Raw genomic sequence first — 16,650 nt, 5'->3', positions numbered from 1 at the left:
GAAGATACAACACTCAGAGATTGGTCTGTGCTGGGATAGCGATCAACAGGACTGAGCTGGGAGACAGCAGGAGGGCTCAGCCAAGAGGCTGAGGCCAACACAGGGGAGTATGTGCCAGGTGACAAACATAATCAGGGCAGGGCATGTGGGGGGTGCAGCCACACTGCCCATCCCTAAGGCCAGCTCTGGATTCACTTCTTTTTGACAAAACCTGCTTATAGGATCCAGGCTAAGTAAACACACTGGGGGCGCTGGGGGAGGTTAAATTGACCCAACATGGTCAGGATGGGGGTGCCAGCTGGGAGGATGGGGGTCCAGCAGGCTGAAGGGGATTGGAGGTCTGCTGGGGCATGGTGGGCATGACTTGTGGGTGGGATAGGAGGAACAGGCCTGTGATGGGTGGGAGGAGAGACACAACCTGCAGGAGTGGAAAGGAGGGGCAGATGTAACCCATGGGTGGGGTAAGGGGGGCCAGGAATGACCCACAAGGAGTAGGGGAGGTGGGTGAGACCTGCAGGTGGGGTAGGGAGGGGCAGGCATGATCTTTGAGGAGGGGGGCAAGCGCGACCCGCAGGTGGTGGTGGCGACATGATCCACGAGGGGTAGGGGAGGCAGACGCATGCAATTGGTCAGATGGAGTCCCCCCCACCTCAGCAAACCTACATCCCCATCCTTCACCCCTACTGCTTGGCTCTGGCAGTGGCGAATGCTGATACAAGCAGTTGCACCCAGAGCAGCTTGTGCGATGGGGATTTAGAGCACTGGCTGGTCTGGGGAAGGGCAAAAATTAGACAGTGTGGGGGGGAAGGGAAGTGAAAATAACAGCCCTAGGACTGGGGCCAGTGGCTGGTTTTTCTCATCCCTGGGGCTGTGCAGGGGAAGTGGACAGAAGTTTCATGTACTGGTTTGACTTAAATCAAGTAAGTCTGATACTGCATAGATCTGAGTTTATCTTAAACCGTGTTTTGCAATTTTTAGACTGTTTATGTGCATGGAACTTCTTTTCTGGTATAGGTTTGACTTACTGGTCACTGAGATTGGGTCTGTAAGTGTAAGGTTGGCACTGGGCTGAGCTAAGTTCAAATCAGGTGGCCATTTTAAACCCAGCATAACCTCCTCAAATGTCTGTACTTACCCCAGTGTGGAGACTAAACTGAGCCTGCTCCAGTATGCTGCGCCCCAGCCTCTCTTAGCAACAGGGAGAATCCTGTGAAGGGACTTCGTGTTGTTTTCTACAGCCACATGGAGTTTGGTACCCCCAGACTCTCTCTACCAGGAATCTGGGTGAGGCCCAAGGGCCAGCTGAAGGTTCAGCTCTGCCTCCTGAGACATTTTTGCAATGTCCTGTAAAGCCTCTTCTTTCCTTGCTACTGGTAACTGGTGAAGTACTTGTTGAACAGGCTGGTTTTTCTAGGTTCAACCTGTGGGAGGCTAATGCAGCATGATTTAGATCTCTGCTGGGTGAGAAGAACAATTCCTGACCCTAACTGGACAGACTGCTCTGCTGTTCATCATCTAAGTGGAAAAAATTCACAAGTTACTTTGGCAGCTCACCTTTACCCCACACCCTTTTCAGTTTTTTTCTACACTAGCTAGATCTAACTAGATGTGTTAGATCCACTCATCCATCTTTTGCAACTTCAATTCCCTTTTTACTATTTGTGCTGCCAGACACATTCAGCAAATGAGCAGAGATCCATTCCTGCTTCAGACCTGAAAAGACTGTAGCACCTAAAACTTCCCCAGTACTTTGGGTCTCAAAAGCAGTCCTGACAACCCCTGTTCTTTCCTTTACTGAAGGGCTACCCCAGCAGGTAGCTTCCATCATGGTTTCTTTCCCTGTTCCCCTGCCCCTGTGGACAGGACTCCTTGTTCACTCCAAACTAGTTGTCCAACTATTGCCCCTCCCCCAGGCCATTTCTTTAAATGGCACCTTGATAGGCTGACTTTGTGGGTTACCTTTACATAGGTATTGGCCATAGTAAAATCCAAACCACTTTTTAGCTCTTCCATTATGCTCACTGTCCAGACTTCATTTCCCCTGGGGGCACATTTCCCAGGCAGTGTCCATTTGAGATCATGAAGGTACCCTGGCCGTCTGGTGTGTCTACTCTGGTTACTCCTGTGTTTCAGTGGCATAACTAGAAGGAATGACCAGGACAACCTCCCCAGCCACTGACTTGCGTGGTGAAGGGGAGAGGTCATGTCAGCAGCCAGAAGTCACCGCTGCCTCTGTGCCCTGGGTGTCCAGCTACATTGTTATTCCTCGCAGGTTTGAGCCAGTGGCCTATATTCACATGCATTTCACAGAGCTTATTACATATATAATAGCCATACTTCCATTATTGCTGTTTAACTTCCTGTTTAACTATCCAGATCTGAAAAAAACCCTCGGGGCTTATCCTTGTACCTCCAAGCTTTGCCTGTCCGGTTTGCCTTTCCCTATTTCTCCAACAGGCTGAGAAGCTTTCGGTAGATGTTTATGATGCTGAACCAGCTAATCCTGGAAGTGTTTGTTATCAGCCTTTTCTGGTTCCTAATGCAAAGAAAGGTCCTACTCTTCTAATAAGCTCCAGACCCTCTCAGAGGACCTTTGGCCTCCATTCACAGGTCTTGATCCACAAGTCTGAGTCCAGCTAAGCATCTATGAATTGATTCCTTGCCAGCTTAGCCAGGAAATCTTTGCTGGCAAGTGGATAAGCTAGAAGTACAAGTCTTGGAATGTGCTCTGCCAGTTGTGATGGGGTCACTTCTTTCTCCCTGTTTCTGGCTCCTATCTCTGCCCTGGCCGGTGAAGATTGATAGCCACCTCCAAACTATATATCAAGGACTTGTATGAGGTCTGCAGCCCCTTTTGGGGAGTGGGGGGAGAATACAGCAAAATTAGGGCTGGGCCACTCAAGTTGGCTTCTAAAACCCCCTATTCTGCCTATCCTCTCTGTCAGTCAGTTGGGCCATGCTACTGAGCTGAGCCAAAGAAGCTTCTCAGGAAGATCTTCCCTCAACAATAGTGGGGTGTGCATTATGTGGGCTGGGATAGCCTTTTTCCCCCATGAACTGGAAATGTAGTAGGGTAGAAAAGTGCTGAAAATATGTGGTCTCTCTGGTCCAATTCCTCATCTAAGCAGCCTACTTCTACTGTGGTCTCTGAACCTTTGATTCTTTGACCCCTGTACTTCATGAAAAACCTTCTGTTCTAGGGCAGTCAGGCTGCTGGTCAGTTTTTAAATCTAGTTTGCTACTCCAGACTGGAAGGATTGCAGCTGGGCTTCCCAAGGTGGCCAGGCACTTCATACTTGCTGCCCCATCTGTTTCACTTTCATCCACAGACCAGGAACCTGCAGGTGATCTTTCTGGGAATCCTCCACCCTTTCGCATTCACCCTTTTGTGAACCCTCCAGCTTTTATAGTAGACTTTGTTACAAATTCTTTGGGTCCTGAGTTTTCAAAGTGCCTCCACTGTTTGTTCCCTCTTAGTTCAACAGAAATAACAGCTCACAATCCCTCTCTGAACTGGATCCCACTCCTAACACCCGTGTTCCTCTGCTCATTTTGATCCAATGAGTTAGTCAATATCCAGGGTCTTGCTTGTTTTCTTTGCCAGGTGTTTCCTTGATGTAATCTTGCTTTGTTACAAAAAACATACAAAGTACTTGTGATTCCCTGATCACATGTATACCACTGGAGGCTGCTTCTTTTCCGGAGGTCTAACCTCTTCCCAGCTTGGCCCAAATACTTGCTCTAGCTTTTGTCTCAGGGCTCTGGTAGAGGTCTATTTCTATCTGTTCATCGTGCTCCCTTAATTTTGTGTATTTACACTTCATGGAATCATTAATTCATAAGAAAACATGAAGGGCTCTCAGAGGTCATCTCATCCTACAAACTGCACAAGGCAGGATAACTCCTGTCTAAACCATCTCAGGCGCATGAGTGTTTAACCTGCTCTCGAATGGAGATCCCAGAACCTTGGGGGTCTTCAAGAGGAGGTTGGATAGATATCTGGCTGGGGTATTATGATCCCAGCACTCGATCCTGCCCAGGCCAGGGGGTCGGGCTTGATGATCTGTTCAGGTCCCTTCCGACCCTAGAAACTATGAGACTTTGAAATCTTTTTCAGTACTTCACCACCTTCATGGTTAGGAAAGTCTTCCTAATATTCAACTGAAATCTCCCTCGTTGCAATTTCAGCTCATTACTTCTTGTTGTGTCCCTGTGACTGCAAAGAACAGTTGACCTTTTTGTATTTGAAGACTGTTAATAAATCCTTCCTTGGTCCTTTCTTCCCCACTCTGTATAATCCCAGTTCTTTCAACTTTTGCTCATATGCTGTGTTTCCAAGAACTCTACTTATTTTTCTTGTTCTCTTGGACATTTTTTCCAATGTGTCCATGTCTTCGATGAAGTGTGGTGCCCACAGCCAGGCGCCATGTGAGGCCTCATCAGTGCTGAATAGAATGGAAAAAAATCACTTCCGTAACTTGCCTACAACACTCCTGTTAATGCATCTCAGTGTGCTGCTATGAGGGTTTTTATTTAACAATATTACACTGTTGACTAATATTGGAAATCAAATAAATAAATAAATCTTTGGCTTGGGATCCACTATAATCCCCAGGTCCTTTTATGCTTCTGGGCTGCTTCTACCCTTTCTCACTCAAATATATCTACAGTTCTGTGTTTATACTCAAAACCCAGAGGAAATCCCTCAGAGAACATGGCTCAAATACTCCTTTAGCCTTGTGCTGCAGCCTGTACTTTAGACAATAGCTCATATTGTTTCAGTTATCTGTTCCTGAATGCAGCTCACCATGTTCAATGAAGCTGCGTCCAGTGCCCAGCTTAATACTCACATAATTCATAAACAGCTGACAGTGGACTTGAACATAGCATGTGGCTAGTTCTCAATGACAGCCATAAACGGAGGGAAGTGTTTTAGAATGAGGTAGCATCGTTCCAGAATTAACCAGGGTTAAGTTCAATTTTGACTCAAACCCAGTAGGTTCAGGCTGTGATCTGCAAAAACATTTAAATCGCTCAACTTCTGATAAATTTCATGGAGACACAGTTATCTATCTACCTGCCATAGGTTGTATTGAAAATCCTGGCCTAATTTGTTTTGAGCAGATGAGTACCCCATGCTTCGCAGAATAAAACAGTCACATTGCAGTAGAGTTTTGGAGCATGAGCTGTTCAAGCTAGAGTTCTTTGTGGCAGGTACATGGTGCCCTGTGGATCTTTAGGTAGCTCCCAGAGACAGAGCTGGAATCAGTTAACATGCAGTGGTCGGAAAGGGAGGCAAGTGAATGGACCTGCAATAGTACTAACTGAACTTTTCATCAATGGTCATTTATAGTAATACCAACTGAACTATCATGTCCTCTCTGCACATAATAAGACATCCAACATTTAGTACAGGATCGATGGTTATAGAGCAAAATTCCAAGCAACAGCACCTCCCCCCCCCCACCTCCTTTTTATGATTTCAAACATAGCGGCAAAAACCGGAGCTAATGGCACTGATAAGGATGAGCATGTAAATGCAACTAAATCAGAAAAGACAAAAGCTAAGGTGCTTTCACCAGGCCTGTGTACCAGTGTGTGCAGAACATAAGCAGAATGATTGATGCAGTTATGCTAATAAACTGCACAGGAAAGGCTCTGAATATATGGGGAGCAGGTTTCATCCCATTCTTTAAAACAATCATGACTGTAGCAGGGACAGGCACCAGCCAGTGCATCCCACAGGTCTACGGACTGGCTGACTGGCTGGGTCACACCCAGCCATACATATCACCACACACCTAGCAATAGACTAAGCACCCAGCTGCAAATGCACACACTGGTAAATGCAGTGCCCACACTGGCAGCTGCTCTGGCTCTGGTGAGCACTAGCCTGAGCTAAACAAGTTTGTTTTGACTGGGGTAAAAGGTCAAATCCAGATTAAGCTCAGGTGCAGATCCTAGCTCAGCCCAATGTGATCCAGTCTTTGCAGCAGTCAAGATGCAACTGTTATTTTTACCGAGTTACAGCTTGACCGGCTGAATCACGCGTCGCGCAGGAGGAGGTCGCGCTGCCGCTGGGCTTAGCTAGCACTTGCCCGCGTCCAGACAGCCCGAGTTGTGTCCCCGCGGCGGAAGTCAAGAGCAGCAAAGTCTCGACAGCAGCTCGGGAGCGGGAGCAACGCTGCGGAGACAGCCCCGTGCAGGCTCCAGGGGCCGGGGGGACGGGGCCAGTGCCCCTGCCTGCCGGGAGGCGGCCCGCGGAGCACGCCCCGGGCAGCAGGAGATCCGGCCAAGGCTGTCTCCAGCCCCGGCGCCCTGCACCGCCGGAGCTGCCTCGTAGCCCACGGGCAGGCAGAGCAGCGTGCCCTCGTGCACTTGGCAGCCACGTGCTGGACAGGCTTGGCACTGGGCACTGCTCTGACACCTCCGCTGTTGACACGCGCAGATCAAGCAAGTTCCAAGCGTGGCCCGGGCAGGCTCGGCTGCTCCGCGCGGGTCCCGTCTTGCCGGACAAGCAGCGGTCCGTGGCGGGCTTGGCCCTGCCCAGCTGCCCCGGACACGCCCCCGGGGCAGCTCTGTCCTCCTCGCCCGCCGGCGGCCCCTTCACAGCAGCTCTGCCCCCGCCCGCCCGGCTCCGCGCCGCCAGCCGCGCGCTCTGGCCTTCCCCGCGCGGGCGCTGGGACACCTCGGAACGCTCCCGCCCCGTTTCCTAGGCGACGTTGTCAGCAACCTTCCATCCTTGCGCAGGGGACGTTCTGCCCCCGCCCCCTGCCCCGGCGTCCGCCAATCTCGTCGCAGCCCCCAACCTGCTCGGGTGACGTCATGGCCGGTGAAAACCCCCCCTGGCCGCAGGAGCGGTAGGCAGTGCGGGGCGGGGAGGCGCCGGGAGGAGCTGCGGGCCCGGCCCGGCCCGGCCCAGCCCAGCATGGCCAAGCACAACCGCACCCCGGCGCGGAGCCCGGAGCCGGTCATCGAGGTCAAGAGCAAAGTAAGCGGCGCCCCCCTCCCGCTCCCCTGGAGCCGGCCCTGCCCCCGGGTCGCCGCCGCCGCCGGCTGCGTCTCCTAGATCTGCCCTCGGTCCATTTCCCATCCTCCCTCCCTCCGTCCATCGCCGCCCGGCTCCTCGGCCCGCCGGCGCCGCGTCCGGGCACAGGTGGAGCGACCGCGCCGCGCCGCGCGCCCTGGCCCCTCCGGGCAGACCCGTAAACACCGGGCGGCGCGCTGAGACCCCGGGAAGGCGCTTCCAGCCCAGAGGCAAGGCCAGGGACCGGCTTCCCTGCCGTGCCAGGAGGCTTGTGTTTTTTCAGGGGAAGCCTGTTCCAGGGCTTCCCCGGCTGCCTCCTCCGCTGGCTGCCCAGGCGGGAGGGGGACCTCTCTCAGCCTGCACCGAATACCCCGCGAGTTGCTCGGATATTGGGGCCAGCGAGTATTTATATGCCTGAGCACTAATGCCGAAGTAGCCACGGGCATGCCCGGGCTGCCGCTTGTGGGGATTAGATGGCAAATCAGTGGTCTGTTTCTGAATGGACTTGCATTCCCTTCTGGGGCATGCGAGGAGACGAGTGGGTCTGCTTAATGCCCTGTGCAGTGTGGAGCCATCTAAATACCCAGTGGGTTATGCAATGATGCAACAAAACCAAGCTGGTGGTTTGGAGACTGACAGCTTTGGTATCATCCAGCCTCAGGATGTCTGGGGGCTGGAGGAGGAAGGGCTGTGAACTCTGAAACTGGAAAGCACAGGATGCTTTGGGTCTGTGTGAAGAGAGGAAACCCAGCAGATCAGCTCTGCTCCGTAAACTTTGCCTCCCTGGACTGGGGTGGAAAAACCGAGGGAAGACGTGCAGATTCCTAGCTGCACTCCCCTGGGTTTCTGGCATCTGTTTGTGATAAAGTCCTGATAGTGAAATATCTGTGCTCCAGGACAGCACCTTGGCTGCTGGATTCCTAGGGCTCTAGAGCAGCTTCTTTGTCTCAGCATTGACTGGCTGCCTTTTCTAAGGGAAGGAGCCTGGAGGGAGGGGAGAGGACTTTGTTCAGCCCCCAGCATAAGGATCAGGGTGTAACAAGAGCACAATCCTCATTTGCTACCTTTTGGTGAACCCCCTTCCTTCCAGCCGTGGCATGAGTGGTGGCAAGCTCAAGTGTCAGCACTGACATGATTGCAGGTGTCCTCATTAGTCTCTCTGGTTAAAGTTGCTGGGTAGACTTTTATTTAAGCAGGAGCTGGGCAGCGCAGCCAGTGCTGCTGGGGCACAGGACCACCTGGGGGCCTAGAGCTCCAGCAGCGTCCACTATGAGTAGCTTGCCCTGGATGATTTTTCGCTTTCCTGTTGGGAGTGGATACAGCATGGCAGCCCCTCATGGAGTTGCCTCAGACACCTGAGTGCATTTCTCTGTGCCTCATGTGCACTGTGTCCTTGCCAGCTCTGTCCAGTAGGGAAGTGGGTGAAACCCCAGTGCTGTAGCAGAGTGCTGATGTAGCAGAGCAGCGGGGCGTAGCAGTTCTGCACATACCTGGTGCGGCGAGGCTTTGTTTACATGGGAGTGGAGGGAAATTGGCTGCCTTTTTGCACAACCATCTAGCAGTGCTAGAACTCTGATCTGCATTGCAAAATAATGCTGGGAAAGAGACTTCTCTTCCTGTAGCACCCTACTACTTTAGTTGTGCTTTTTAGTGCCTTATGTTATGTGGCTAGAACTGGCCTAGTTCAGGGACAGTGATCCTTCCTTTGCTAAATGGATGGCTGTCAACGTGCATCTCTACCTTTGGCAGACCTCCTGCCAGCCCCCTCCAGCTTCCTTGCACCTAGGAGCTCCCCTCTGACCTGCCTTGGTGCTCCTGGTCCCAATACCAGACATTCCTTCCTGTGGCGCCTGCCACCCCTTCTCAGTGCTCAAAGCGGTAAATCAAGCCAGGATCCCCAGGCTCCGGACCCTGTGGCGGGAGGGTGCTCAGATGGGATAGTGTTGCCAGTCTCTGGGCTGGAAAATGTGTTCTGGGGTCATGAGGGAGCCCAGGTGATGCTTAGGGCTCTCCAGCAGGGAGTCAGTCTGTGCAGACATGTTCTCCCTGTGAAAGGACTTATGCAGTCTGACCTCACTCCATGTGGTTGTAGACATGAAGTACTACTAAGACATGGGGGTTGGCAAGGGGTCTGCCTGATTCCATATGGGCTGGGCTGTAGACGAAGTCTAGCTTTGCACTCCTCATACTCTTGTGACTTCCTGAGAAGATCCGAGCCGGCGCCATTGGTGTACCGGCCTGGCCCGGCGTGCTAGTAGCGCTCTCCAGCCCTGGACCTGACCGCTCTTCTCTCCCCCAGTTTGACGCTGAGTTCCGGCGCTTTGCCGTGAGGCGCTCCAGCGTGGGTGGCTTCCAGGAGTTCTACCAGCTGATACAGACAGTCCATCAGATCCCTTACGTAGATGTGCTGTTGGGATACACAGACATTCATGGGGACTTGTTACCCATCAACAATGATGATAACTACCACAAAGCCCTCTCATCCGCCAACCCGCTGCTCAGAATCATCATCCAGAAGAGGGGTAAGTTCAAGCCCTGGATTCTGCACCTTGATACGAATTTCCTTACAGAGGAAAGGGGGTGAGTGTACCTGATGATCCTCTTATTCCAGGACAGTGACTGTCATGCCAGGTACTATCTGGATTTGCATTGTGATCCCAGGGAATGTTGGTGCCCAGGCACTACGGAGTTGTGTGTCTTGAATACCTATCACAGCTTCCTGTCTGTGAGGGGAACTGGGCTCTTCTGCACTGCTGGGGGTTGTGAATGGCTGGTATGTGCCACGACCCTGTGAATTTTATCCTGACTCTGACGGGAACGGTTCATTAGGGCAGTTTGTGAGTTTGAAGGTTTCTGGTGGAGTGCAGGAGCAGCTGGATGTGGGCTTCCTGCACTCCTCAGTATGTGTTGCAGTTGTGCCTGGGGGTGGGTGGGTGTGAAGTGGGACAACATGACAGATTATCCATAAATGCAAGAGAGAGGTATGGACATCCACAAACTAATATCCCCTACTGGGCTACTGGCTATGCTATGTTCTCCTTTGGAAAAGATCCAGAGAAGGATGACTTTTTTTCTTGTGGTAGGAGGTCTTTCTCCATTCTGACTTCTGCAAACTTCATTTTATGCACACACGCTCTGGCAAGGCAGGGGTTGCATTACAGCTGTGTTGGGAGACTGAGGGGCTTTCTCTTCCTTTTAATGGGAGAAGGCCAGTCATCTCAACAGTAGCCCAGGAGGTGACTTCTCTCACACAGAACAGTTCCATAGAGGTAAGAACAGAATTTCCTTCTTTCTGCTTAATCAGACTCCAAGATACCAATATAACTGAAGCTTTTTAATAGCTAAAAGTTCATTAAGTGTGGCTGTCTCTCTAGGACTCCAGCCAGCCACAGCACCCCTGGGCAGGGAGGCATTGAGGAATCCTATTAAAATACTGACACTAGTACCTGTGTCAGACTGCTTGATTGGAATGATACATCAGAGTCCTCTTCCAAAAAAGGGTGGGGGGTGGGGAGGGGCAGCTAAGAAGCATTCATCGAACTCACCCAGCTCAGCAGGGCATCATTTAATCGCTGTTCATGTGCTGGGGGGGATGTATGTGGCATTCAAGGCAATAGAGTTAAAGACCTTTAGGTATACTGCAGGACAGTCAGCATCCTCTATGGACTTGCTGCAAGTAGCTTAATTTCTGGTAACTCTTCTATTAAGAACTAAAGCCCTGCCTCTTTAAAGCCCTCTTGTCCTGCAGAGCAAGTTCTACTGAAAGACTGGAAGGACAAACAGTTCCTAAAAAATTCACTTCCTTTCCCCGAAGGGCAGGTGAAACTTTTAGCCACCAGGATTGTAACTTACATCCTGCCAACCCCTATTCCCATGCAGTGTCCTGAAATGTCAGTTAGCATTACTAATGCATGTCTCACAAGTGGCTGTGTTCCACCCCAGAGGTGGGTGAATTTTGCCTCTGTATGTGTGTAACTGGGAAGAGTGCATTGGGAGGTAAGCTGCTTTCGTTACTTCTATATAAAAAGTGGAAACAAAAATATCAAATGCATCTGTTACCCTGCAGCTTTCAAACTTCTTTCAGGCCAGAGGATACAGGAGCATTTCAACAATCCACACAAACTTGTTCCACTCCAGAGGAAGCTGTACTTCATTGGCAAAGTCAGCTATGTTAGTTAACATGCACTATCATTTAAGCAGGAAGCAAAGGCTACTACCACTTCCATTTGAGCTGAAGGGAAAGTCAGTTGGCAGATAATGATAATACAAATTAGATTTAACAATGAGTTTTGTGGCCAAATGCCCTGAGTCCAGCAAATCTGGTCTATAAAGTTTCTCTGGTACAAATGGTCAGAAGTTGCATCTGCTGTCTGGTCTGAATGCAGCAGAGCACGCTCTAGGGCTGAGCTGCGGCTCTGGGTTTAGCACTGACTCTTGGAAGCGTTGCCTGCTGACTTGCTATGTCTTTCACTTTGTGAGGAAAACCAGAGAGCCTCTGGGCTGGTGCTCCCTACATCCCCTTGGTAAGGTTTCAGTCCCAGCCTGACTTCCCTCTCCCATCATTCATAGGATGTAGCTTAATTGATCCACGAGAAATCATGCAGTCCCAGGGGTCCTCAAACATTGTGAGTAGCTAGTCATCCCCTGTAGGCATAGTTTGGGACGTACCGGTTCCAGGTGCTCTCCAAACATTTCCTTTAATAGAGGGAAATCTTGCTGCTTGCAGAGGTCTCCACACAGCCCTGTCATGTTCCACAACCAGTTTGTGGTCTCTCAGATGCACCATGGTGTTGGGGGGCCTGTGGTATCGGCTTGTTGTTCCAGTGGGATGTAGTGTCTGACAGAACTTTTGCTCTTCTCCATAGTCTGACATTCCTGGGGTCGGGGTGTATCACAGGCTAATGTGGAAGCTACCTTTTGGGAAGAGGTAGCGGGCAGGTCACCACTTGGTAAGAGGCCAGAGGGTGCAGTCTATGGAGACGATACCTGCCTATGGCCTCTCCCTAGCCCTGTTGTTGCAGATAACCCTGGCCTCTTGTGAGTTGTCTAACCCCTGCTCACCATCAGGGAAACTGGGGCACTGAGTAATTGGCATGATTTGCCCACAGGTGCAGAGAAAATTGGTCCCAGACTTCTGCTTCCTGTTCTCTAGCTCTGGGAACCTTCCTAGGGTACCTTCAAGCAGCCCTTCCTTGCCCCAGCGTGTGGGGCACTGCTGCTGTAGGTACATCCGGGACCAGGCCTGCAACCGTGTGTCCTCAGTTTGACTCTGGAGGACCTGGTTGGTTCTTTCAGTTCACAATAAGATACTTGCATGATCAGGCTGGCGCTGAATAGTTCTTGGAGTTGCTAGCCGGTGGCTTCTGCCTGGGCCTGGACTCCTGAGTGGGAAGCTGGCTTGGGACTGGGCCAGGGCTCTGCTTTTGTCCACCCTCATGGGGCACTGTCACTGTATGCAGTGCTGCCATGCCCTGCTCCCCCTGCCCCCAGCCTGCACAAGCACGTCAGCCGAGCAGGGAAGGCTGAGTCATTGGCTCTCAAGGAAAGCCCTAGGACACAGCAAGCAGCCGAACGTGCGGGGGCTCTGCCCAGATGGGGAACACTGTCTAATCACGAGCTTGCCTGTGCTGCGCTGGCTGCATCTGCCGTGTGCTCAGAGCAGCAGAGATAAGAGAGGCAGGGGAGAGGCTGACATACAACGCTTGAGTGAAAACAAATGGCTCCCTCATGCCTGCAGCTGGCTGTCCCTGCAGCAAGGGCACCAACAGTGAGGTGGTGCCACAGACTCGGTGAGGATACAGACAGGGATGTGTGGGGATGCCTGGAGCAGCTTCTTGACAAGCCCAGAGGTGTCTAGCCATGTGTCCAAATGCAGCTTATCCCAGGGCTGGGCAGGAGGTGAGGTAAACCAGCCCAGCCAGGATCTCAGGCCTTCTGAGCCACACATTTTTCCTGAGGGTGGGTCAGAGGCAGTATGCCAGGGATAACAGCCAACCTGCTGCCTGTCTCCTTGCTCTGCCTGTTTAGCCTGTCTGGCCTATGCACAACTCCATCAGTGTTGTGATGTTAGTGTTGTTTGGGGGTTACCAGGCACATCGGGCTCCCTCAGTTTTGATGGTCTGTGCACACACTGCCAGGATCTTACTTGTGATGTGCCTGTAACAACCTCACCGTTACAAGAAGGAGACTAGGCTTCGGCTCTTAGTGCCAAAGAGTCTACAAACAAGCCTAGGTGCTAACATGTATGACCAGCTGGTCCATGGTGCTAGCTGGGGCATTTGCAGGCATGAGACGCATGTGAACATAACCTCTAAGCTCACTACAGAGTATTAAAGGTTTCCAAGCACCTTATTATACACTGATCAAAACAACATGGTTTGTGCATACACATCCTACTTCTCCCTGATTACCTAAATGTATTCAGATGACATTTTCCATACCTTACTTTTCCCCAGTTAATGCACCCTTCCCACCAAATGTGGAAAGTTGTTTGCCAAGTCAGCCTGACCTTTGTTTTGGTGTACTGTACCAGCCTCATCAATCCATTCTCTAATTTTGGCCTTGGTGGCACCTCTGAAACCAACGAGCCACTTTCCCAGCACTTCTGTGTAAGCTGTATGTGGTACACCTTGTTTTCTGTGTATTGGGGCCTACTTTGGTTCATGCTGTTAGCAGGGCCTCTCTGTTATTTGTCTGCATTAATCAGCTGTTAAATTAATCTGTACTCCAGTGAAGCCTGCAACCTGCATCGTGTGGCATCTTCTCACATGGGCTCTTGTCTGGGACTCTAGCAATGCCAATGCAGGGGTCTGTGTGCTGACAGGAGTGGCTGGAGGGGAGGTCTTGGAGGTGATCTGTCCTGGGCAGGCCATCTCAGCATGCCCTGTGTGTATCCTTAGTATATCCCAGCTCCTTGTCCCAGGAAAGGACCCCGGTGCCAGGGCAGACCATGAAAAAGTTGTGGAGGTTAGGGGCTGCCATTGCACTGGAGACTGGCTCCAGGAGGCTGCCCTGGAAGGCCAAGAGGTCTCAGCATATCAGGGTTCACAGCAGGTGTTGAAGCTGTTGGGCTTGGAGGAGGCCAGAAGAGCCCAAGGGAGGCAGCTTTGTACCCTGAGGGAACAGCCCCAGGGTCCTACTGGGTAATGGCTAGGGGGAGAGAGGGCTGCATTACAAAGAAGGAAGCAGGATTGGCTGGGGAAGGTGCAGGACCTACCCTGGCATTGAGTAGCTCAGTGATTTTGTACTAGGCTGGCACTTGGCTGTAGTTTGGAAGCTGCTGTGTCACTGGGGATACACATGGATAAGTCTAGGGTTTCTGTCTGGAGAGAAGCCTGTTGCAATAGCAGCTGAATTCTCTTGTTGCAGTGTGGCATGGGTCAGCCAGGCCTCGCATGGGAAGGTAGCGAGGAGGGATGGCAGGCAATGTTCTTAGCTCCTCTGCATGATTTCTCATCTTGCCAGTTGGGAAGGGCTGGATTGGCTGGCCTGAAGCCTTCTGCTTACTTAAGACACGGAGGGGTGACATGGCCAACAGACAAGAGCGGCATGTACCTCCCCTGCTACATGCACACTGCATCAGCAGCATGCCCGGGTCCTGCCCTACACCAACCTCTTTTTGGAGGGTGTCCAGGAGGAGGCTGTCAAGGAGGTGGGGAAGGAGGTACTGTAGGTACTCAGAGCTCCATGGGATTAGATTAGAGGGGCCCTGTGGTAACCATCCTCCTGAAAATTTTTGCAAGGGAGTCAGAGCTCCTCTACCCCATGCCAGAGCTGGTAGGGCAGGTTGAACACCTGCTAATGGAAGCAGTCCCCCCAGCAGCCCATGAGCCCTGAAGCTGGGTTTTCTATGCCTCTGCCTATAGCTTCTCCTATGCAGGATGCCAAGTACTGGTATGCAAGGAGGGCACACTAGAGATCAGGGAAGAAGGAAAGACCATGGACTTGGCAAGAGCAGGGAAGTTGCTGGAAAGGCTCAGTGCCATTCGTTCCCAGGCCGTGTTCCTGAAGCTCCCATCACTCCCATACTGTTTTGCTGGGCAAGGATGGATTCTCCTGGGCCAGCCATTCTGGGCAGATGCTGACTGAGCCAAGCATGGGGCAAGGGCACAGAGCTTCATCAGGCTGTAGTGACCCCATGAAACTGAGTCGAGCTGGCCAGATCAAACTGGTTCTCAAGCTAAGCCTAAGTAGCAACTCCCCCTGATTTTTACTAGAACTAGGTGCCTCCTCTCCAAGCTGTTGCTTTGTGCTCATCTACCCTGTCCCCTCCCAAAGCAGGCTGCAGTGCAGTGTGGCATTTGTGATCCTCTCAGATAATCCTGTGAAGCCTCTTGCAGGTTGAAGATAACAAACCAGGAGCCAGAGGCCAACAGCACTCTGGGGAGAGCTGGCAGCAGACTACTTTGCTCCATGGGGCTTCGTCCCTGCATGGGGCCTAGCTGCCGCAGATCAAGGCTTCCACTTAGGATGCTGCATCTGAGCCCTGCTGGCTCCTGGGGAGCAGCGTTCAGAATTAATGCTCCGATACAGTCAGGAGGGAGATGCGCTTGCAGGGAGGGGAGGCTGCTGTGGTGGAGTGGGTGAGGGAGAGATTTTCGCTAAATCTTGCCCACATTGCACACCACTGGTTCCCTTCTCTTGTGCTGGGGAGGGGATTTCCTGGGGTGGAGGCAAGGAAGGAGGCCCCTGTGTTGGCAGCTTGAGCTACTTATTGCTGTGTGAGCATGGCAAGGAGAGCTTGGGAATCCCTAGTGAGTCCAGGCCCCTGGGCCCCACAGGCTCTTACAACACTGCTAGGCACTAAAGCAACTGGTCCAGGGACTGCTGCTGGCTCCAGCGGGCAGGCTGGGCACAGGCAGTGGCAGACCCAGTCTTGCCCAGCAGGAGCCTGGAGTCCTCTCTTTCTCTGGCCCCCTGTTGGGAGACCAGACCTGAGCAGGCCACAGCGAGGGCTGGCCAGGGCAGTGGGAAGCTGAAGGCTGGCTGTTGGCTCCTTTGATCAGGGGTTCAGTCTCACTGCCAGGCTCTGGGCTGCTGAGTGCCAGCTGGTCTCTCCTCCTGCACCCTCTGCCCAACAAGCTACCTGTGTGCTCAAGTCCCTCTTGTACCTTTCCAAGGAGTCCCTCAGGAGCACCTGTTGCTTTAGGAGGTGGCTGCAGCTGGGTACAGGGGAGACGCATGTGATACTGTCTCATGGCCACTTCCATGAGTTCCCTTCACCTCCAAACTTCTGGTCCCTGGCTCTTTGCAGAGGAACACACCACCTGTTAATGCTCTGATGCCCCTGCCATGCTCAGCCACAGGCTTCAGATTCGGAGACCAGGCAGCTCCCCGTGCTGTCAGTGGGTTTGCCCAGGTGGAACTGAGCGTGACTTGGCAGTCACTCCTGATGGTGCGCAGGAGGGAGTAGGCCGTGGCCATCCCAGGGGAGTGCCAAACTAGGTAGGTCCTAATGCTGTGGGGTGGGGGCACATCAAGGGAACAGGAGGTTTGAAACTGGCCTATCTTAACAGAAGACTCCCTGTACCTTGCCTGAGGATGAAGAGAAGGGGTGGAGACTGCTATGGACCAGGTGAACTGCAAATCCTCCAGCATGTGCACCCATCTGCAATAAGCTGGCT

General features: G+C 52.3%; 1 protein-coding gene across 1 annotated transcript in view; it reads left to right on the top strand.

Moving 5' to 3' along the window:
• The first annotated feature begins 6,856 nt into the window (after nt 1–6,856).
• PARD6A (par-6 family cell polarity regulator alpha) overlaps nt 6,857–16,650 on the top strand; it is a 20,019-nt gene continuing 10,225 nt past the window's right edge. The window contains exons 1-2 of the mRNA XM_019535540.1: nt 6,857–6,991; nt 9,327–9,549. Of these exons, the coding sequence (XP_019391085.1) occupies nt 6,929–6,991; nt 9,327–9,549 (286 nt within the window). The 5' untranslated portion in view covers nt 6,857–6,928. The remainder of the gene's footprint in view (nt 6,992–9,326; nt 9,550–16,650) is intronic.

The sequence above is a fragment of the Crocodylus porosus genome, unplaced genomic scaffold (genome assembly GCF_001723895.1).
Source record: "Crocodylus porosus isolate Cpor-Errol unplaced genomic scaffold, CroPor_comp1, whole genome shotgun sequence".
NCBI lineage: Eukaryota > Metazoa > Chordata > Crocodylia > Crocodylidae > Crocodylus > Crocodylus porosus.
Note: the sequence above shows the minus strand (reverse complement) of the source record. Positions and strands in the feature narration are given on the sequence as shown.